Raw genomic sequence first — 23,382 nt, 5'->3', positions numbered from 1 at the left:
TTTGGTGTCTAGCCAAAGACCTTGATCCCAGACAGACTTCTAGTGACTGTCCTGTCGTTTGTATATGACCTTGCAGCCTCTGGCATCCATGATTTATCTGCCATTGCAGCTTATTTGTCCAGACAGTTGCTATTTTTCACTGGTTAACCCAGTCATCCAGAGACATTTTGCAGGTCTTCATCTTTTCCCAACGGTAGGGCTCCCCCCTGCCCCCCCATCCCAAATGGGATCTGAACGTGTTCTGCACTGTTTTGTCATTAGCCTTTTGAATCCATGGCCACTACCGAAGTACCTTCTTGGAAGGATGTCTTTTTGATTGCAGTGACTTCTGCATAACGAATAAGCGACCTTCAAGCTCTCTGGAACATCCGTTCCTAACTTTCCACAAGGATACGGTTGTGCTTGGCACTCGCCCTTTTCCAAAGTGGTCTCTGAATTCCATTTAAACCAGTCCATGTCTTCTTCCCAAATCCAGGCTCTGATGCCAAGAGGGTTTTACACAATCTTGACGTCAGACGTGCTGTGAAGATCTACCTCAACAGAACCTTGTTACGTTTGGTGACCCGAAGGGGAAAGCGGCCTCGAAAGCATAAATCTCTTGGTTGATAGCTTCATGTATTTGAGTCCTACAAAATTCAGTGCCTTCTGCACCCAAAGGCCATTCATGCACATCTGGTTCGTGGCAAAGCAGCTGCAGTTGCCTTCCAAATATTCGTCCCTTGGGAGTACATAGCCAAGGCAGCTAAGTGGGCCTCACCATTGGCTTTTTGCAGACATTGCTGTCTTGACCTGAGCTCCCTGGCTGATGCCCAATTCAGCCAGTCAGTTCTTAAAAATGTGTTCCAATAAGGGATTTTCCATCCAACCGTAGTTCCTATGGTCCGTTCTTGGGGAATCTCCCACAAGTATGGAGGTAAGGGGACAGGACGTAGGAGTATTACAAAGTTACTCGCCATATTGACTACCTTACTCCTAGTCCATAGCCCCCTTTCCTCCATACGCCCGCCGTCCCCTCTAATAATGATCCTCTACTGTTGCTAAATGGTCCTCAACTGGCGATAGAGAAGGACTGAAGGGCAATGTGAAAGGCGGGGCTGCAGTCGCATGTGGTGACCCCGCGTAAAAATAAAAGGACACATTTTTTTTTTAATTATTATTTTGTAATTTTTTAGAAGTGTTCCGGTCCTGTCCCAAAGGACGTAATGTCCCACTAGTATGGAGGAAAGGGGACTATGGACTAGGAGTAAGGTAGTCACTACGGTGAGTAACTTTGTCATTCCTATACGCGTTGCCTCTCCTGCTGCGAGTTATCAATCGACTCAAACAGTGCTGATGCAGGATGATCTTCATCGCCCTGGCATGGCCGAGGCATTTTTATTACCCGAAGTTCTGAGCCTGTCAATGTTGCTGCCAGTGGTTGCGGATCTACTCACCAAAGGATGCGCAATCCTGTGTCACTACCCAGGGTCGCTGAACCGGATGGCTTGGCTCCTGCAGATCTAGAGTTCGGAGGATACGAGTTGCCGGGGGACAGCAGGGAGGTCCTTGCCAAGGCCAGAGTGTTGTTGGCTCTTTAGTGTTACAGACAAGTGGAAGCGGTTCGCTATGTGGTACTGGTCGCAGATGATCGACCCTCTGAGGGTCACGGCCCTGCAGATGCTTCCATACTTGTTGTCTTTTGCCAACGTGGGGCTGGTGCACGCCTCTATTAAGGTGCATCTGGTGGCTATCCTGCTACACCAGGATTCTGGGACGCTCTTCTATTTGGTCACACCGTCTCGTCAAGGATTTCCTCAAAGGACTGTTTCGACCTTTACTGCCGGTAAAGGCCCCAGCGTGGGAACTCTGCATGCAGACTAGGTTCATGCCTCATGGCCGTCGCCTTTGCCAGGAGGTTGGGTGAAATCCAAGGATAGAGCAGTAAGTGTTTTTGCTGCTCTTTACACCACCTTTGTGCCTCCATCCCGTGCACCTTGCAATCTTGCCTCACTGTTTTCCGGCCTTCCAATATGGCTGCATTTTTCTCCACTGGTCTTTTTTGCCTGGCCTGGCCCTGCTCTCCCCTCCCAGTGGTTGCACTTGGTTTTTAAGCCAATCGTAGCAACCGGGAGGCGGGAGCCGGCCATTACACCGAAGGCCAACAACAAGGCCCCTGTATGCTCCCTGTCCGCTACCAGAAAGCTTCCCGAGGTATTTCTTGTCACCTCGGCACTTGAACTCCCATGATGCTGCCACCTCACTTCACTAAGTAATCTGGACTTCCATAACATATCTCCATAACTTTGGGTTAAATCCCTTATCTGGACCCGCTTACCCTCCTTCTCTGCTTGTCCCTCATGTTTGTACTTCTTGCACCCACTGCTAGCTTTGGAATCTGGTTGTCATTCAAATTTGGCTGTATTGTCATGCATTTAGCTTAGTTCAAATGTTGGCTTTGTTTTGCCCCCTCCCTGCTTTATGGTTGTGATGTCTGTTTACCTGCCCTCCCCCTACACTGCTTCTTCTCCTTCACCACACTCACCGTTTCAGTTTTCTCTTCCTCTCCCTGTCATTTCCCCTCTCCCCTTTCTATACTCTTTGCACTTATTCTATCCAAAATGTCATCTGACCTAGTACGATAGCCACTTGTTTTGTTCCTCTCCTCTAAAGCCCCCCCCTCCCCCAATCCCTGCACCTCATGCCAACTCCCCGGATCTACCAGAAATGTTGTCAGGCCTAGTGCAGTAGTTGCTGGTCTGTCTCGCCCCCGCCCCACCCCTCTCCTCATTATCTTTGTCATAGCTCTTGAACTATCTGAAATGTCGCCAAGCCTAGTACGATAGTAATTTCACAGTCTTAATGTCTCGAGGCCTTGTAGGAATGTCACTATTTTCCCTTGCCTTGAATCGCATTGAAACACATTGTGTATATGCGCTATACAAATCAGTATGTCCGTCCACCTACCAACACCCCCCCCCCCCCCCCCCGCTCCCTCCAGCCCACAAATCCAAAAAGGATTGCATTGGTCGCTAATTTGAAGTCTTCAGAGCTGGTTGTCTTCGTGTTTCAGTTCCTAAAATAAAACCCACAGCCGCTTGCCTGCCCTTTCACCTGCAATTTTATTCCTCCATACTACCCAACTGCTTGTGTGCCGATGGGCCATGCTCAGGGTTGCTTGTCAGATGGGTAAAACAGCAAATTCATCAGGGCATAAACACATGACGTCCAAGATATTCCAGCTCCTTGTATTACTTTTGGGGGTGGGGGCCCTGACTGTCGGTGTCTGCTATTGCTATCTTGTGCTTTACCAGCACAAATGTCAGGCCGACAAACCTTAACGCAGGTTTTGTCGTCCTAAGCCCTCCCCTGGGGTACATGCCCAGCAGAGACGCCTCCGGTGGTGTACGAGTAGCCTGTCGCGCGCAGGTCTCCCATCTTGCCGTAGATCTCTGCCCAGTATCATTGTATTACTGCACAACCCCAGAATACATGTGATAACCCTGCGTCTGTCTTCCTAGATCTGTAGCAATCTTACGTGATTCTGAAATAACCTGGCCATTCGCGCTGCGGTCCGGTAAACCCTGTGCAACAAGCTACACTGCATTAGCTTGATTCTGGTGTTTTACGATGCCCTGTAAAGGTATACAAGTATCTTTGACCACGACTCTTCATCCAAAATCCTGTAGGAGTCCTGCTCCAAGCAAATTTCATGCAAAGTTCTCCTGCGCTGTCAAAAGCATATAAGGACTTCTACAATTGTGAGACTATGCTGAGGTCGTCTGACGCTTCATACAATTTGTCTGTAATGCCTCTGGCACCAGTTCCACTGCGAGAGCCGGCCAGCTCTTCCTCACCACAGCGTATGTCGCTGTCCTCGCGGTAGATCATACCTGTCCCTCATTTCTGCGAATGCGAGTAGGCTGCTGCTATTGAACACCAGACCGCCACCCACTTCTCCCGCCATATCCTGAGATGCGGCCCCACTGTCTGGTGAATATGGGGTTTCCTGATGCAGGCTCTTCAAGGTTTGGCTCCACAATCTCCTACCAAGTGTTCGCATTTCTGGGGCATCTGTCCGTCTAGTGGGCTTCACCAAGAGTGCTTCCTGTATTGTGGGATTAGAGTTGACTGTAGTCTGGTCTCAGTTTTTGCCTCATCTGCAAGCCAGAGCATCACAAATTGCAGTTGCTTTTCCAGATATTAGAATTAAAAGTTGGGGTGATGGAAGCCCCCCGTCCCCATGCTCATACGGCCTGTGAGTTTCTTCAGGACTATTCTTTCTTGCCCCGGCCCACAGGAGGTCCTTAATCTGACTGTTATGTTTCCGGCCCATCCCAAAGGAGACCTATGCATAACTGAGGTAATGGGACCATTTTTACCAGTGCTATCCGGCCCTTGACCAGTAGCTTTTTTCATAGGATAATCGTTGGGGTCATCCCAGTGAGTGCCTTATCTACATTAAAGAGGTACGTGTCTCAGATATTGTGTATATTCCTAAATACTTGAAGTCCTTTGGCTATGTCAACGGCAAGTCCACTTCATGCATTGTCATTTTATGTCTCGGAGCCACTAAGGGAAATGTACACTTCTCCCATAATTGTTATGCCTGATCATTTTCCAAAGTTTTCCACCACCGTTGGAATATACAGTAAATTGACTTTGGGATTATTAAAATATAGGAGCATAGCAACCATGTACATTAATAATAAATGGCGCGCACCACCAATTAAAACTGATGCTTCCACAAATGTATGTTTCATTTGTTTGCAGCACCCCGACCCGTAGGTATCGCAGTGCTAGTACATGATAGGTAACCTGGAAAACATAGTAAATACTGTGGGTAGCATGTGGACTGGTAGTAGTTTTAGTCATATTTATCAAACATCCAGGTTTTCAGATGTTGCCTGAAGAGAGTAACTGAAGGTTTGAATTGGATGATAGGCGGGAGGGAGTTCCTCAATGTGGGGCAATACCCGGGAAGCTCGCTTCCCCCCTTCTTATTACTTTGTATGTAGGAGTAGATGAGGCAATGGCGTATGAGGCGTGCAGACAGTGAGGAATACTTTTTGAGAGGCGCTGGATGAGAAAAGGGGGTGCACTGTTATGGATACAGCGGTGTGATAGGATCTTAAATTCAAGCGAAGCTTTGACTGGTAGCCATTGGGAGTTACGGCTGTCTTGTGAGATGTGGTTGGTGTGTTTCATATCCCAGGCAAGGCATTATCTGGGATCAGTTGTAATTTGTTAAGGTTTTTGGGGAGGTTCCAGAAAGAACGTTACAGTAGTCTAGTTTGCTACCAATGATTGCCCTGGCATGGGTGAGGCAGTTGTCTGATGTGAGAAGTGTATGGCGTAAGTTGGAGTATGCTGCAGATGAGGCAACATGCTTGTGCATGGAAAGTTATGCATCAAGGTAAAAATTCAGCTCGAAAGTATGCTGCCAGTGGTTCTATGTCTAGTACAAATAGCACGGGCAAAAGTGGACTGCCATGTACCCTGCCGTCTTGATTTCCCAGGCCTGGGATAAACCGCCCAGTTTCATGGTCGAGTCATTAGATCACGGCCATTTCAAAAAGCCCTCTGCCAAAGCGGTGCATCCTGCAAACGCCCACTCTGTCAGCTGAATCGAAGGTCTTGCCAGCCTTCAGTATTGGTCACCTTAATCACCAGGCCAGCCTCTCCTTAGATATTGGCAACTGGCTACTAATTACCCTTTTAACACCTGCTCTTCTAGGCTACAGTGCTGGAAAAGGTGCTAATATAACTGCAAAAACCGTGTGGACCTGCTGGCATGTTTTCTGCCCAGCGCATGTGCAGCCTGTTACTAGGGTGCAGAGAAGGATGACGCACCCTGTATGGCAAGCGGGAGATGAGGTACCGGGATCTTGTGATTGTGCCACCTCGCCCTCATACTGAGTTAAGTCCTATCCTAGCTAGAGTTGGACATGATACCCCTTCACAGGAATGGCTTATTAGTCTTTGCAATCATTAAAATGCCAGAGATTGTGGTTTCAATGTATTCAGGTTGTGTCCATTAGATTATGAAACGTTGACCATCTTAACAATGCAAAATACCTCTAATACCTATGTTTTCTATTTCAGTTCATTACATGGAAGTTCAATCTTAGTTTTACTTGACCCTACTTGTTGCACTGCTGCAATTGTTAATTGTTTCTTAACAATATTCATAGGTCACGTTTCAAACGCCTGTGCGAGATCCCCTAACACAGAAGATTATGACCCCTGCGATGTCCAATAAGGAAGATGGCACGTTGTTGCATGAGAACTGCACTCCAGGTCTAGATGAACTCCAATTGACTGCAGCCAGCATTGTGGTGTAAGTGTGGTAAACATCTGGTTAACAAATGGTTTATTGCTGTGCACCGCCATTAGTTACACCACCATAGGGCTGCGCCCATCCCTGCTCTTTGCCTTTGCTGTCTTCTAAAATGATATAGCACTGATTGTTTGCATGCAAACGGCACATAAATATAAAAGCATGGAAAAATGATATGCAGCAAAGTGAGCATGATCAAGGATGAGAAGGATTTCACCCCGTCCCCCAAAAAGGTAATCTAAGTGAAATAACTCTATATTAAGCTGGAACACTAGGGGGTTCAGCCCTGGCTTCATCGTGGTGGGTCTCGCGATTCACGTCTTGTGAAATGTTCATTCTTCAAGGGACTTGGGCTACTTTTGAGTTGAGTTTGATAGATATACTATTCATCAGCCCCAGGCCATTAAGGGGAAATCGTGGTCTACCTTCGGGGTGGTTTACTGATTGGTGTTAAAAAAATGTTGACTCTAGAATTATTCACAAAGGCCAATCATTCAACATTCTGGCTATTGAAATTTCCCCCAGAGGGCTGGGGGGGCTTTCAAGAAAATAATAGTCAACATTTATGACCCCCCTGGTACTTGTTTCACAGAGTCCATATTTGATGATCTGGACTCCATTCTTTTATTATGGCTTGAAAATGCTGATGGCAATCCAGTGATCCTCTGTGGCGATTGGAACACCAAATGTGCAGACAAGGTTGAGGGTGGGTCATACAGAAATGTTCATGATCGTTATGCAATGACAATGGGTGGTTCTAATGAGAAAGGAAGACTGTAGTTGGACTAATTAAAAGAATGGAATTGTACTGTACTAAATGGGCGCCCTACTGGGGATCAACCGTGTAATTTGTTCTGGTTGTTGGGTAAAAAAGGGGCAACAATATATTACATGGCTGTGAACGAGTGCTTTCTGGAGCTAGTGTCCCATCTTAAAGTCTCTCTTAATGAGTATGGCTACCATGCTAATCTGTTACTGTTAATCGATCCGAATGAGATGTATGAGGGGGAAGAGGTTCTGTAGAGAGATGATGCCCAACCATGCAAGGAATAGAATTAAATGGACACGGATAAACATTGAAAAGATGAGTACCTTCACTTTCCCCTCAGGATCCTTGGTGAGTATTACTCTACGGGGTAAGAATCCTGAGGAAATTGAAGCTTGGATCCAACAGTTTACCTGCTCATCTAAGATCAAGACTATACCTAGCATAACTTGGAAATCGGGGGGGAAGCAAATGTTTTGACATTAATATACATGACAAAAAAAGTAAGATGCGCCAAACAATTGGAGCTATTAGGGAATTTTGCTCCTGTTTCGGTTGCTTTCCTAATGCCATTTGCAAAGTAAGACAAACATTGCCAATTATCGACTTATCTCCATGTTAGACGTCACAGGTATAATCTTCACAATTCTAGTGTTAAGGGAACTTGAATCCTGGGCTTCCTCTAACAAGATCCTTAATTTTGCTCAGAAAGGCTTCCGTCCCGGCTCTAGCACCAGTCCTAACATCAGAGTGCTAGATCAACTGATTCACACCATGCACAGTAGAAAGGATGCCACCCTTTACATTGCGTTTGATTTTAGAAGTGCTTTTGACCAGGTCATTCGAGAAACCTTTTGGCCAAAGCTTCGAGACTTGCAGTATTATTTTTATTATTATTAAACTGCCCAGCTTGGGCATTACACATTTTGTATCTTCTACACAGTAACAACCTAGCTAGCGTACAATTGAATAGTGCGGGGATGTTTCAGAGCCCATCCACATAAATCTGGGTGTCAAGCAAGGGTGCATAGATGCCCCCATGCTATACAATTTATATATTGCAGATCTTTTAGCCTGCATGCTTTTAAAATCGAATTGTCCTAAGATGGGTGATACACCCATGGTCGGCATGCTTTATGCCGATCTGGTTCTATTAGATCAGACCGTCTCTGGTATAAAGGGCAAGCTCAATGAGCTGGCTACCTATGTTTCCCAGCTGGTGCTGACCATTAATTTGGAAAAACCAGCATCATTTTGATTGCCGGAAACAAGGTAAGTAGAACTAGGATAGATGTCTTAACTGTAGACTACTCTTTATCCTATTCCTACTTAGGCTTGGTGTTTGACGCTCGGGCAGATTACGAGCAGATAATTGCCTATAAAGAGGCGAGCCAAGCTTCTTACCCTCCAAGCATGCAAGTTTGTAAGAGGACACGCGGGTTATAGTATGGCAGGCATTATTAAGCTTTACCAGCAATGCTTTGTCCCTGCAGTCCTTTATGGCCTCAATGCCCTAGCCATCCAAGATCTAACTTGGCTGAACAGACTTAAAGGCCATTATTGGTGCTCAGTATTGGGCCTGGGACCGGGACCCAATGGAATACCTTTGTCTTGAATTAATTGGGATTAACATCCCTGCGGGGCATGGCTCTGCGGGCCAGGGGATGCCTTTACTTAAAATCGTGTGCTGACCCAGTCTGTGAGCTACTTGCAGTAGCTGGCAAAACCATGACTCTGAGGGTCTTGCTAGGCCTTAATTTTAAGTCTCTGAATGAAATGTTTTTCTTGGAAATTGACTGGCCTTAAGATCCATTGCTAATTTGGGCGTAAGTGCACTTGAACAAATCTTTTGAGCACAAAATTGACAAATGGGACTGGTGCGTGAACTATACTGGTCTTTCAAAGTTAAAGGGGTATTTATTTGAATTTGTAAAGTGCGCTGTCGCCCTGGGGCATCACGGCGCTGTAAACAGTAGAGCTTACTTGGTTACAGTGATCAGGCATGTTATACATTGGATACATTACTAACAGTTAAAGGATGCAGAGAACAGTTATAATACAATTTACAAGGTGTCATATTTACAATGAATTGCAAAGTTTTATATTTTGCAGGGCAGGTCTAATTGAAGAGCTTGGCTTGGAGCCCTCTGCGGACAGCTGTGAGGGAAGTCTCATTCCTATGGAAGGTGGGCAATGCGTTCCAATTTGTAACTTTTAGGAGCTAGGAAGGGAAAGCTGGCGCCTTGGCTCTTTTAACGGTAGGGATGCAAAGCTGATAGGAGTGCTGGGCCCGTCTGGGTCTGTTAGAGGTGGCAAGTTGGATTTTTTCATATAAGTAAGGGGGAGCTGTGCGGAAGAGGCACCTGTGTGTGATGGAGAGGGTTTTAAAGAGAATACGCTCTTTGACTGGGATCCAGTAGGCCTCACGTTTGGCCTTGGAGATCTGCTCCCTTTTGGGAATGCTTGGCGCCGCTCTAAGAGCATTATTGTGGGTGATTTGTAGTTTGTTGAGGTTGTTTGCTGAAGTGCCTAGAAACAAGACATTACAGTAGTGTAGCTTAGCCGATGGTGCCTCTAGCTATAGTGTGGCGGTTTTTTGGAGGAGAGGTAAGGTTTGACCGCATTTATGATTTTGGTGTTAAGTGCAGCTGACGAAGAGATGGCACTGACTTGGCGTGTCCTTGAGAGTATGGAGAAAAACTCCCAATGTTTTGACTGCTACGGCAGCAGTGATATCATATTTTCAATAGTGAAGTACTTGTAGTGGCTGTCAAGTTTATTGAGAATTTCCTTTGGGCCAACCAGGAGGATTTCTTTTTTTTCCCCCGTTGAGGCACAATCCATTGGCTGCCATCTAGACCTGGATGAGGGCATGTTTTGCTGATTGTAGTTGAGTCCAGTTTGTAGAAACCAGAAAGGGGGTGGAGGACTTTATCGTTGGTATATGCTATGTCACGATTCTATGACAAGACCAGAGGCGAATCTTTATTACTGCCAAACACAGCAATTCACATAGAACTTGTTTTATAAAAAAAAAAAAAAAAATTCAGAAAACATCTGAGCGTAAACAGTCCTCCTCTGGAGTCCTACTACAAATCCCATAAGGCTCTCTGCTACCAGTAGTCCCTGCCTTAGTCTCGCCCTCCAATGAAAGCCATCCTGCTGGTATAAGACCCTCTTGCCTACAGGAGCCTTCCTCTTCTTTTTTGCTGCCGGACAGTTAAGTGGCTTTGTTTTATGATATTCAGTCAGAGCGTAGGTTATCTGATATTACCAAGTGTCTTCCAGACATTGTTTACAGCGAAGCGCAGCCTTTTTTTTTTGTGGCGAGGAGCGCGTAGAGTATCAATTTTAATTAGCTCCACCTTCGTACGAGCGTAGAATATCAGCAGTATTCCTTTTCGTTATCGCTAGCATTTGGGTCTGTTTCCCCTCCAGTTTTTTGTATTACACGGCCGGTCAGACAGAAGCCGATCGCTGAAGACGGCTGTGGCGCCGCATGAAAGCGGGTCCTGCGCATGCGCAGTAGTACAAACGGAGCCCATTTCTATCGCTAAAGAGGCTCGTAAAGGTTGCGCAGCTCTCGAACGTCTGGCATTTTCTCCTCGGAACGCTTGCGCTCCTATTCCAGAGGCATTTATAAAAAATAAAATAGAGAAAGTTGCTAACGGGCAATCTGAAGTGCCGCTTTCAAAGCCTCTCAAGCCGCTTGTACTGCAGAGACACCAGGAAAAGTTCTCCTCTCAGCTCTTTGTGGGATACAGTCTCACATTCAAGTTGTCAGTATGGCATCTGACAGGAGCCACGAATATTGGGAGGAATATGAGGACCAGGAGGAAGTGCTGCAGGAAGAAGACAGATTTATCTCTCAGCTTTAAAAAAGTACTTGGGGACTCCCTTGCCAGAACTGTTGCTCAGGGAGTACAACCCATTCAGGAGAGATTGTTGGCTCTGGAGAATATATTGGGCAGTAATGCTGGCTTCCAAGAGATTCGGAAGAGGGGACCTCCACTAAGCCTCTGGAAGACACGAATAGGGGGCGTAAGGTGGCCCGGAAGAGGAAGCACTATTCTACCCCCCCTCCCTCCCCGGGCTCAAGTAAGGGGTCAAGAGAGAAGCCCCTGGAGGCAGCTGATGCATTTCTCAGGTTAAAAGATGCCTTCCTGGCCAGATCAGCTTTGCCCAGCCTCCCCCACCCCCCTACCCCAGGGAAAGAAAATATAGGGGATGCTGCGTCCTCATCCAAAGAATTCAATCAAGAGGAGGATGAGGACACTCAAAGCATTGATAAAGTACCAAAGCGACAATTACTCTTCAAGCCAAGTACAAAATTACTGACTTTATAAACTGCAAAACAAAATGTGTAGTTTACGCAATAATCTGTCAATGTAAACGAATGTATATTGGAAGCACTATTAGAGAAATGAGAATAAGAATTCGGGAACATAGGTCCAGCATTGGAAGTCAGAACGTCAGTTTACCACTGGCAGCACACTGGCAAAGAAAACATCAACTAAGCAGTAAAAAAGACATCAAATATTTGGGTTTTAAAAAAGTAACCCTTGGACCCAGAGGAGGAGATCAAGAGAAGAAATTAAGACAAGAGGAGGCGAAACTAATATGTCGCTTTCGGACAGTAGAAAGAGGCTTGAACTCGGACAATGAGATGTCCTCCTTTCTATGAAACAATAAATTCTGGAAGGGTTATGAACTACATGTCACTTACCAACTATAAGTTCAGTATATAGTTTATTTACCTCTCAGTTCACCCAACGGTTCCAAGTGCCAAGAATTCAATCCTAGTACATGATTCTTAGTTTGTCATTAGAGTAAAATAAAAAATGTTTTAATTAGATAACAAATATTCTAGCTAGCTCTTTGTTTTGACTAGACACCCTTTTCAGAATAATTAATCCCATTGGCTATTATGGCCTCAGTCCACGTGTATATTAGGGAGGAGACACATCACTTTGCATTCCTTTATTTTATTTAATTTTCCATTGTGAAATCGATACATATTGTAATTCGACAAACAACGCGCACAGCGCTTAAATATTCAATTGGCGTTCTGTTCATTACCGTGCAGTAATTAGCGATCTATAATTGAACAATCACTTCTATGGGTTGTCATGGCAACAGCCTACGGTACTATTAAGAAATTGGCACATGCCTTTGTACATCCCCTTTAATATTATGTTCATGTAATTAACCCACATTGGATTTTGTAAAAGGCTTATAATTTAACTTTCCTACTCAAGCATCACGTCATATAGCACAAACCACATACGTTTTGCATCCATTTCAATGTATGGGCTCACATAGTCGAGATTAGTTCTCTTCTTGCTTTCCGAGCCCAAAAGATGGCGCCCAGAATAGTAATGGAAAAAGGACCATTACGGTCGCCGTGGAGACCACAGTAACAAATATTAAAGCAACCATTTTTGTTTCTCATACAAGCGCGGACAGATTTGCACGGAGCTCTTTATTGAATTGCAGAGGTAAGACACGAGCATTAGGATGTCTGCACCCGCAGCCCGCACGGCATGCAGAGCAATTAAACTGTACTTGCGAATTACTCACTACTCATGAATACAAGGAGATAATAAGTTCACTTTAGAGGTTAAAAAAAACACTCTTCGCGCAGCTCTTTGACCAACTGAATGGCACATGTACAAACACAAGATGGTTTAAACCTTCCTTCCTCTTTTTCATCATATGGGCACGTTTAAACTAATCAAGAAAGCATTATTACTCTAACCCACTGACTTATGAAAAACCAGTTGCATTAACATAGAATGACCTATCTTCACATGAACAAACACAAGATGCACTAAACCGTCTTCTATTTTACCATATGGGCACATTTAAACGTTACTCAAAGTGTTATTATTTCAACCCACATACTTATGAAAAATCAGTTGTATTAATATAGAACAAATTACCCCCAATTTATTTGGCAGGTTGGGATTGAGCCCATGATTTTTTTGCTATACTGAAAAGCCACGTTCCGAATTAGAAATCAATACCATTAGGTAAGAGAAAATCCTCTTTTGTTCAATGTTTGAGATTACTCACTGTTTTTTTTTCAAGTTTGCAAACTAATACGCAAGAGACAAATGAACTCATGGAAATTTTCTTTGTATTTTTTCCCCTTTTTTCTCATTTGTCTGTTTTCATTTTACGTTGATGCTTAACTTTTTTCCTATTTGTTTTAATGATTGATGGCTCACTGTCTATCCGAATCAATCCTCCCCATTCCCCCTTCCTTGATGTCTGTGTTACATGTGATACCTTTTTCTTTGCATTGACTGTACAACAATTAATGAATGGCACTGCCTATTTGTTTACTTCAATTTGTATTACAAATTAGCCCTGATTTGAGAAAGACGGCGAAGTCCGTTGAAACACCTGTCAAAGGGCACCCGCTCATACTAATACAGTCTCAATAACTATATTCCTACTGAGTGGATCTTTTCTTTATTTGGCGCATGAATGAAAAGGTGCAACTATACTTTTAGTTTACAAAACAGAGTGGAGGAACCACGTTTTCTCCGTTGTTAGGCAATTCATGCGACAAACATTAGCTTTTCAACAAACAGAAGGGCACTGCGGTCTACCCTGATAAGTGTCCATTGGGAAAAGGTTCCTCAACTGAATTTGCTTACTCTTCAAGCGAGCACAGTGGAGTGTACCCCAGAGGACGATACTTCGGATATGTTCAAACCAGACACTATCTGCCATCCGAGGTCCACTGAATGGACCCCGTCACCTAGAGTGGCTGTCTACACGGCTATACACATGGCTCAGAAAATAAGGATGCCACTAGAGAAGGAAACAAGGTTTCGACTTAGAGCTGAGTGCCCCAGGCCAGAGGTCAACGGTAAAGTTTCAGAGACACCCGAGCTAAACCCCAAAATGTTCGCTTTCGTTTCCAAGGCAAGCAAAGACCTCAGGAAAGGTATGGGCCGCGCTTGGGGGTCTTGCCATGACAAAGTGCTTGATTTGACTGGCCCCGTAGCCAAAATTATGGACTTGGCCGAAAGATCCAAGGATACAGGAGAGCCGGTAGACCCCAACATTCTCGCAGGCTCGGCACAGCGCACTGTTTGCCTGCTCGGGAATGCTAACTCTGCTTTATCGGCAGACAGAAGGAAGTCCATGTTGATGAAGATTGACGCCAAACTAGGCGATCTAGCCTCGTACGAGGCAGGAGAAGGCGCGCAGGGTCTCCTCTTTAGGGACACCTTCGTAAAGGAGATGAGTAGGTTGGTAGGGACCTACGCAACCTTAGAGAAGGCTCGTGCTTCAATTAAAAAAAGTATTCCCCGGGCGAGTTTTTGCCAGGGTCTGTCGATTCAGAGGCTGTTCGGCCGGTTCAACTCTAACAGAAGACCCCAAGCACCAAGATCCCAATACGGGGAGACGCGTCAACAGAACGCCTTCTTTCCGAACAGAGGTAGAAGCTTCAGAGGAAGAGGAGGCAGAGGCTACTTCAGACATCAAAACACCACCTCAGGTGAGAAAGCGCAGTGCGAATTACCCACTGGTAGGAGGGAGGACAGGACTATTTATGCACAATTGGCAAGAGCTTTCGTCAGATGCTTGGGTCCTTCAGGCAGCACAGGGGATTCATCTAGATTTCATGAGCTTGCCCATGCAGGAAAGGCCTCCGCCAGGAATTATCTGCTCGGAGGAGGAGAGGAAGCTGTGAGATTCAGGCGCTAGCGGAGAAGCAAGCTATAGAAAGGGCGCAACACCATTCACAAGGTTTCTTAAGCAACATGTTTTTAGTGCACAGGAAGGGGAAGGTGCGTCCTGTAATCAATTTGAAAGAATTGAACAGCTGGCTAGTTTAAAAACACTTCAAGATGAAGGGAAATCCATCTTCTGGCCGACCTACTCAGAAAGGAAGATTGGCTAGTGCGATTAGATCTGAAGGATGCGTATCTGACAGTCACCACATAGCACCACAGTATCGGCACTTCCCACAATTCACTTGGAGGGAGCAGACGTGGCAGTTCAAGACACTTGCATTTGGCCTTGCCTCCGCCCGTGGGTCTTCACCAAACTAAGACCCCTCGCGGCGGCGTTGAGGGACGAAGGGCTGCGAATTATCATATATCTGGACGATAATCTGTTCATGGCCGAGGACAGAGACTGCTTCAGCAGGTCTGATGGGCCATGACGCTGATATCAGACTTAGGATTCCTGATAAATCACAAAGTCGGCTTTGTCTCCCTGCCAAAGAATAGAATTCCTGGGCTTTATGATGGGAAAGGCCACGAAAGGCCACGTTAGAGCTACCTATGACAAAGATCAGATCTATAAAAAGAGATTTGAGATTGACGCTGAAGACGATTATATCGCTTTGGAATCTAGCCAGGATGGTTGGCTTACTAGCAGCATCGATCCAGGCGATTTTATTTTTTATTTGCCCCCCAACCCCTCAAGGCCTCGTCATTACAGAGCTCTTCAGAGCCTCAAGATAAGATACTTATGCAAAGGGTGGAGATATCACCAGTTAGTCACGCTAGACCAGGAAAGCAGAGCAGAGATCCAATGGTGGCTCGGCAACATGGAAGCCTGGAACGTACGTTCCATTTTCGGAGAGATACTGGAGATTATTATAGAGTCAGACGCCAGCAGATCAGGCTGGGGAGCAAGATGTGGCCTAGTGGAGACGGGGGAAAATGGTTGCAAGAAGAGCTAGATTTACATATCAATTGCCTGGAACTGCTAGCAGGTTCCTTCGCGATTCAGGCTTTCTCCAGAGGAAGAGCCAAATGTTTGATCCTCCTCAGAATGGACAGTATATCAGCAGTTCGATAGATCCACAAACTAGGAGGGACAAAGTCCAAGATGCTGGCAGAACTAGCAAAGGACTTCTGGCACTTTTGCCTAGAGAGGGAGATAGAAGTCAGCAGAGTATCTTCTGGGGACGAGGAACGAAGTAGCAGACGAACTCCCGGTACCTGACTGATTCGAGCGACTGGATGTTGCACAAATAGGTCTTCGAGAAGCTATATCTGAAATGGGGTCTGTTCGACTCGGATATGTTTGCATCGAGGCTAAACTCGCAACTCCCCAAGTATTTCAGCTGGAGGTTAGATCCGGGAGGGATGCTTTCCTTCACTGCTGGAAGGGTCACATCCATTATGCTTTTATCCCCTTTGTGATGCTGGCGAGGGTACTAGCAAAGGTCCACAGAGACAAAGGGGAGCTAGTCTTAGTGACGCCACAATGGAGGTCGCAAGCCTGGTTTCCAGTTCTGATTGAACTTTCTACAGATTTCCCGCAGAAGATAGCCCACAGAACCCGATCTCCTAGTGAATCCGAAAGGCATGTCTCATCCCCTGATCCTAAACAGCCTCAACTTGATAGCGTGCAGAGTTTCAGGCGTAGATGGTTCCTATCAGGCCTTTCAGACGAAGCTTCAGAGCTTATCAAAGTATCGTTGGCACCGTCTACAATCCGGAGCTATAGTTCCGCGTGGCAAGCCTGGCAGTTGTGGTGCAGGGGGAGGAGTGTTTCTCTCTTTTCAGCCCCTATAGAGTACATATTGAATTTCCTAGCATCCCTTTCGACTACCAGGAAAGCTTTCAGGACAGTGGGGTATATAGATCAGCCATATCAGCAGGACACAAGTCTGTAGATGAACAACCAGTAGGGGAACACCCAGCTGTAGTTCGGCTGATAAAGGGTGTCAAGATGACAAAGCCCCTGTGGCCAGGGTACTCAGTATTGTGTGATGTCAACAAAGTATTGCATCTATTTGAGCAGTAGGCGAGAAACGATATGCTGTCAGGAAGGCAGCTATCCACAAAGCTAGCTACTCTACTCTCTGGCTTCTTGTAGAAGAGTATCCGACATGAAGGCTCTAGAGACGGATAGAAAGATTTTTTACCCTGAGGGGATAGCCTTTAGAATTAGTCTTAGTTCACTGCGCAATGTTAGTTATGTCTTATCCTTATTTTCCTATTAATAGTAAGCTTTGTGTTGCCAAATGCATCAAATGTTACGAGGCAGAGATTGCAGCGTTCAGACCACATGGCGTAACACAATTGTTAATAGCGCATAGAAAGCCTTTTAAAGCTGTAGCATCAGCTACTATAGCTAGATGAGTGAAAGAGGTTATGGAACAAGCGGGCATAGACATTTCTGTCTTCGGAGCACACTCGGCAAGAGAATCTATGGCTTTGGGAGCTTTTGCAGCCGGAGTTCCGCTGCTGGAGATTCTGAGGGCAGCAGATTGGTCTAGTGACTCAGTTTTCAGAACGTTCTATTTCAAGCCCGTAGAAAACATTGCTATGGCAGTGGTTCAGAGCTTTGAACAAGTATAATGCTTGCCTCCAGTCTTGGTCATAGAATGAAGATTGCCAAAGCGATTAGCGCAGTAAGCCTTGATTCTATTAAAGACCCGGAGACGAGCATCATCCCTCCCTGAGGGAATTCCGCTAACGGATTAATGTAAGATGTGTAAATCTGACCTTTTGCTTTCAGACACAGAGGACGAGTTCAGCGAATTCCCCTCCCTAATGTGTTATCTCTTTTACTTAAGGGGAAGAGCAGAAAAACTCGAGTTTTTCTGCTCTTCCCCTTATCAGGAAGGCAAGACCGAGCTGGAGAGCAAGAGGAGGAAAAGGCAGGCAGCAAGATTTTCAGCAGCGGCCTAGGTTCTACATCAAGTTATATGAAAGTTGAGCATCAAAAAGAAGAGGAAGGCACCTGTAGGCAAGAGTCTCTTATACCAGCAGGAGGGCTCTAATTGGAGGGCGAGTCTGAGGCAGGTACTACTGGTAGCAGAGAGCCTCATGGGATTTGTAGTAGGACTCAAGAAGAGGACTGTTTACACTCCGATCTTTTCTAAAGTCTTTTTTTATAAAAAAAAAAGAAGCAATGATGAGAAGTTTATTGAAAAAAAAATGGTTATTTGAATTGCTGTGTTTGCCAGTAATAAAGAAGACGAAGCATAATGCTCGCCTCCGTGTCTTTAATAGAATCAAAACTTTTGGCAATCTTCATTGTCCAGGTCATTAAAATGAGGCAGGGTAAAAATGTTGCACAGTCAGTGAGGTATAGGATACTTGTAGGACTCCACAATGGATGGTGGTGGCAGCAGAACAAGCCTGGTCAGGGAAAACTCTCATGGGTCTGCCTACCAGGAAGGAGATCCAGGATGTGGCTTTGTGGTAGAATTGGGCAGCATCCTTGATGTCTATAGAGGATCGTATGATCTACAAGATCAAAAGCTGCAGACAAATCAAGGAGCAACAGCAGCACCGGCTTACATTTGTGCATAATTTCCCCTAGTTGGTCTTGAGGTAGAATAGGGCCGACTCTGTTCCGTGACGTGGACGGAAGTCTGATTGTCTCTTACCCAGGATGTTGATTTACAGAAAATGTTGGATTTGTAGGTGGGCAGCTTTGTCAAGTATTTCTTTGGTGAGTCAGGATCAAGAGGTTTCTTTAGAGGGAAAACCCACGATTCTTTCAGGGATGGGGGTGGAGGCGACCATGCCCGAGGTGAACGAGGCATTAATAAAAGATGTAAGAAAAGGGGCTGGAGTGCCTCCACACTCATCTTTAAGGTTAGCTGGGCAGCTGTCCCCTTTTGCAGAGAGATGGTTTCATTTTGTCTTTGCTATTTGGATTTGAGATTGGGGCGGTGAGCAGGCTGGCTTTGGATAGGACATTGTAGTGGGAGTTGGTTTTATCCTGGAGGTTTATTTTATCCAGCATGGCAGTTTGGATATTGGTGCACCAGGCTTCATCATTCACAGTTTGACTGTTGGAGGGTGGTGCGGCCAATTCCTTGAATATTGCGAATCACTCTCTTGACTATTTTGTTAGTGTGATGGCTTGTATTGTGTGGCCATTGCTTTGTAGGCCTCTAAGGTGGAGTTGTGCGGGAAGGCTTGCCATTTGGTAAGCACAGAGCGCTTCTGAGAGCATAGTGCTTGCGTGAACCACGTATTTGCATGTTTTTTTACTTTCGCTTTTCTTCTCTGTAGGGGTGCAGTGGCTTCTACTGCTGCTTTGATAGTATTGTTGTAGGGTTCTACCAGTGCAGACGAGTCATTGGAGAACAGGGGATTCAGGGCTGAGACCTTAAGGAAAGGTTGGATTCTGTCTTTGGTTAGGAGCCGTGAGGATCTTGCTAGTGCTGAAGGGGCAGATGTGTCCAGTTTGATGATGATGGTGGTTGGGATGTGGAAGTGTATGAGGTGATGGTTGGTCCAAGGGGAGGGTAGTGTTAGAGCCGATATCTGTGGCACAGTTGTGGTTAGCTATCCAATCTAAAATGCGTCCTTTCGTATGTGTAGGGTAAGTAACATTTTGTAGGAAACCCATGTCCTGGAGGGCTTTGGCTAGGGACTTGCCTTGTTTTTTTTTTTTTTTTTGGTTCTTTGAAACTGAGGTTGCGGTCCCCTAAGAGGATGGCTTTAGAGGTGTTTTTGAAGTAGTCTCCTAGCAAGTGGAGATTTCCTTGAAAGTAAAGTGGGGGGGATAGGGGTCGATAGATGATATGTAGAGTGATGGTGTTATTAGGTGAGAGGGTGAGTTGATTTGTCCGATAGCAAGTGATTCCTTAGCTATGAGGGCCACACTCCCTCATTTGGTAGAAGTTCTGTCCTCATGTAGTATGGTGCAACCTGGTGGTAAGGCTAGACAGATGGCTGGTCCTGAAGCTTCATGCTCCGTAGGTCTAAATCCAAATTAGTAAGAAGGTCCTGGATCTCCGTGGCATGCAATGGTAGAGATCGGGCATTAATAAGGGCACATTGGAGTAGAATGGGAGCGGGAGGGAGCTGTGTTCCTGTTTTTGGTAGGTAGTAGAATCCTGGTAATCTTGTTGGACCTCTGTAGAGCAGCGAGCTTTTGTTTGGGGGTTGGGGGGCTGCTGATGAGTATCGTGCTTTGGTTTGGTGGCGGCTGTAATGGAGGAGGAGCGCACTCCTAATAGGTTTCTCATATGGGTGGGCTGAGGGCAAGTGGCTGGCTGCAAGGGCTATGGGGGTATGAGGCAGTGTCGCAGTTAATACATCGATACAGGAAACCTCAGCCTTACCTACTTTTGTGTCCTGCACCAGAGGTAAGACAGTTCCTACGGAGACTCCCTGTAATGGGTGTCTTGGGCCCCCGCCTAAAGGTGACTCCTGAAGATAAGCACTGTCGTATCTGTGGCATTGTAGGAAAACTGGAGTCGGGTAGACACGTAGTTACACAATGTGCTAACTTGGGGCCCCTATATATGTGCATGCCGGGCAGTCTTGTCCACAACTACGAGGAAATTACTACAGACTCATTTTGGGCCTATTGCTTGAACTCGGACACACTCGCTATGCAACTTGCCTTATTCAGGGTGTGGCAACACGTGAAAACCTTGCTTCCTGATTAGGCTGTAACTCTGATCAATTGCAGAAATTAGTTGAAATTTACTTTTATGATGCGCATTTTATGATCTTATGATTTTATTTGTTTTATTACTTATTTACTTTTCTGTTTACCTAATCATTATCATCATTAATTCTCGTGTGTGTGTGTGTGTGTGTGTGTATATATATATATATATATGTATATATGTGTGTATATATATATATATCTAAGCTTGTGTAAAGGTCTAATTATGAACTATATCATAAACGTATTATAATACAAAGTGAGCATGAAATGCAAATATTAGAGCTGTTTGGGCAATATTGGCTGTATATAGCAAGAAGTTCTAGGATGCACAGCCCAGTTGAGTGCGTAGATCTAATCTTTTTTTATTTTTTAACTCTGAGCCCTTTACAACGCGACCTCCCGTATATTCCGGTGCAGGACAACCCTATGGTGGTGGGATTTATGGTGAACTCCCGCCTAGACTACTGTAACTGATTACTAGCAGGCATACATCTTCCCCAAATTAATCGTAGGCAAAAAAAAAAACAAAATGCCACTGTTGGATGATTTTCTTTAAAGTAACAAAGTCCTCCCCAATCTCGGAGTTCAGTCGTTCCCTGTATTGGCTCACGGTGAAGGACTGGATAGAAGTGTGATGATTAAATGTGTTAATGGCATGGCTCCTTTATATTTATCTAAGAAGATCCGGCAGTACTTTCCAACCCGGCAACTGCGCTCAGGCATGTAAAGACTGGAGGGGGGTTTCTGTACTACTGCCCTCTATATGGCAGAGTAGAAGCACAGAGAGGACCCCAGCCAAGATTCTCTATTTGTTAAAACGTGGACGAGCAATCAAGGCTTAAGCTCTGAGGAGGTGATGTGGCCTGGTTCTTAAGTACAGTGTAGTCCTCGAGCACCCACAAAGGAATGTCCACACAGTTAGTGATAACACAGCTTTTTATATAAATAAGGTTGAACGTTATATACACATTTGCAATAACACACTTTGTGCTCAGGCAATACTATAATGGCAAATATGTACAGGTCTACGGGGTACCATTTCTAACTATCGATTCCCTTGAAATGCATCAACTGCTAACAGTTCAAATGGCATACGAATTAGATTATGAGATGACTCGTGATCGACACAGAAAGAAAACAAGTTAAATCAAGCAATGGCAGAACAGTCTATCCCACTACCATGAGACCGTTCTGTGTGAGGACCCACACCCCACACCCGGGCAAACCTGTAAAAGCGTATTGACAAGCCCAGTCCAGATATGCTTAACATAGTCTTGTTTCCTTCTAAAGGTTCTACGATCCCAGTGTACCCGGTTTTGTAGAGTTCTTCGATGAGCCCTTCTTGAGTGAACTCCCTTTAAGGCAGGAGCCACGGGTCGTCGAGATTCTGTGAAGAAAAGGTGAACACTGTCATTGAGGCAGCAGCTTCACTCCTTGCTATGCTCGTTTACAATTGGTTGAAAGCGTCCTGGTGCATCTCGATGACGGTAGCTCGTTGCTGCAAAGAGTCAATTTAGAACTTTGGCCCAGCAAAGGCGTCGGGTCGTCACCGTCTGGCGTTGGCAATCTGGACTCAACCACGTTTGGCTTCAGGATCTTCGTTGGCGTTTTTGAGGTCTTCGGGCGGCAGGAAACCCACCAGTGGATTCTCCTTGGTCGTCGGCATCCTTGACTTTCTCCAGCCGGACAAAAGCAGTCGACGATGATGAGCAAGGGAGTCCTTGAATCAAATGTCTTGGGCAATGGAGTGTTGCAGCTTCAGTCGTTGAGTTGCATGCCATCAAGCTGTCTGCGCTTCTGGGCAACATGACTTGACAGGCTTCCGGCGGTCATAGCATACCTGCGAACCCTGGTGGACGATGATGGACTTGGATGTCCGGGTGCTTCACTTCGGATTCTGCTGTGGTCCCCTTCTCCGGTCGGCAGCCTTTCGAGGGTCTGACTTCCAGGTAGACTTGGTGAAGATTAGCTGGTGCATGATGGTCCCTCGTAGCTCAGTAAGAGGTCTCCTAGCCAGGTCCTCTCTTGGATCAGTTCTTAGACGGTCACACAGCTTTCAGATTAGCGAAGGACAGCAGCAGCAATTCTTCTTCCAGCGGGCCTCAAAGTTAAGCCTCAGTTTCGACTTCAACCTCTCACTGATGGAAATCATTCAGAAGCTGAAGGTGCTCACTCCCCACATCACCAATAGGACTCAGAATAATGCACATACCCCATTAGGGAATGAGACCAATAGATTGGTTGTGAGAGGCAACAAAGTCAGCACTCTGAGAACTCTGCTGCCTTTAGAGCGCTCTGGCAAACAATACAGATGCAATACATTATGAAGGGTTACAGTGTCATCAGTGACGTTTTTCTATACAGTTTACGAGTTACAGTTGGATTGGTGAGGGAATGAGTTTGAGTATGGTGCTTTAGGGGCCGGCTCCACGAGATTGGCTGGTGACTTGGGCGGAATGTCTGGAATCATGTGGTTCAGCTGGGCTAGACCATGCGAGGTGAAAGTCTGGTCGGGTCCGGGAGAGGCGGCTGGTACTGGCTAACTTTTCTACACACTTATCACAAGACATACAGTAATTAACCACTACTACACCTTTGGTTTTACAAGAAGAGGCCTATAAATTGTACACATGCATTTACATTATCTCGCTTCAGATCATTGGCGAGATGAAGGGTGTGGGGGTCTTGCCCTACAGGTGACATGTTGGGGGGTGGTGAGATTAATAGCCGTCTGGTCTGGCACATCAGAGCGGGAGGGCATGGAGTGCCACATGTTAGTTTAGGACTGAATATATGACGGGAGTTATTTTTTTTTTATTGGGGGCACTCTAGGGTGGTCAGCAAGGAAGGGTCACACTTCTGCTAACAAAAGAAAAGGGGGGACACGGTTGAACAA

The 23,382-nt window shown here is 45.6% G+C and overlaps 1 protein-coding gene across 4 annotated transcripts in view; it reads left to right on the top strand.

The window, feature by feature from the left end:
* TACC3 (transforming acidic coiled-coil containing protein 3) overlaps nucleotides 1-23,382 on the top strand; it is a 623,382-nt gene that overhangs the window by 56,878 nt on the left and 543,122 nt on the right. For all 4 annotated transcript variants that reach the window (XM_069632144.1, XM_069632146.1, XM_069632143.1 and 1 more), the window contains exon 3: nucleotides 6,171-6,316. In XM_069632144.1, the coding sequence (XP_069488245.1) occupies nucleotides 6,171-6,316 (146 nt within the window). The remainder of the gene's footprint in view (nucleotides 1-6,170; nucleotides 6,317-23,382) is intronic.

This window comes from Ambystoma mexicanum, chromosome 6q, assembly GCF_040938575.1.
Source record: "Ambystoma mexicanum isolate Mex_15411 chromosome 6q, UKY_AmexF1_1, whole genome shotgun sequence".
Lineage (NCBI taxonomy): Eukaryota > Metazoa > Chordata > Amphibia > Caudata > Ambystomatidae > Ambystoma > Ambystoma mexicanum.
Note: the sequence above shows the minus strand (reverse complement) of the source record. Positions and strands in the feature narration are given on the sequence as shown.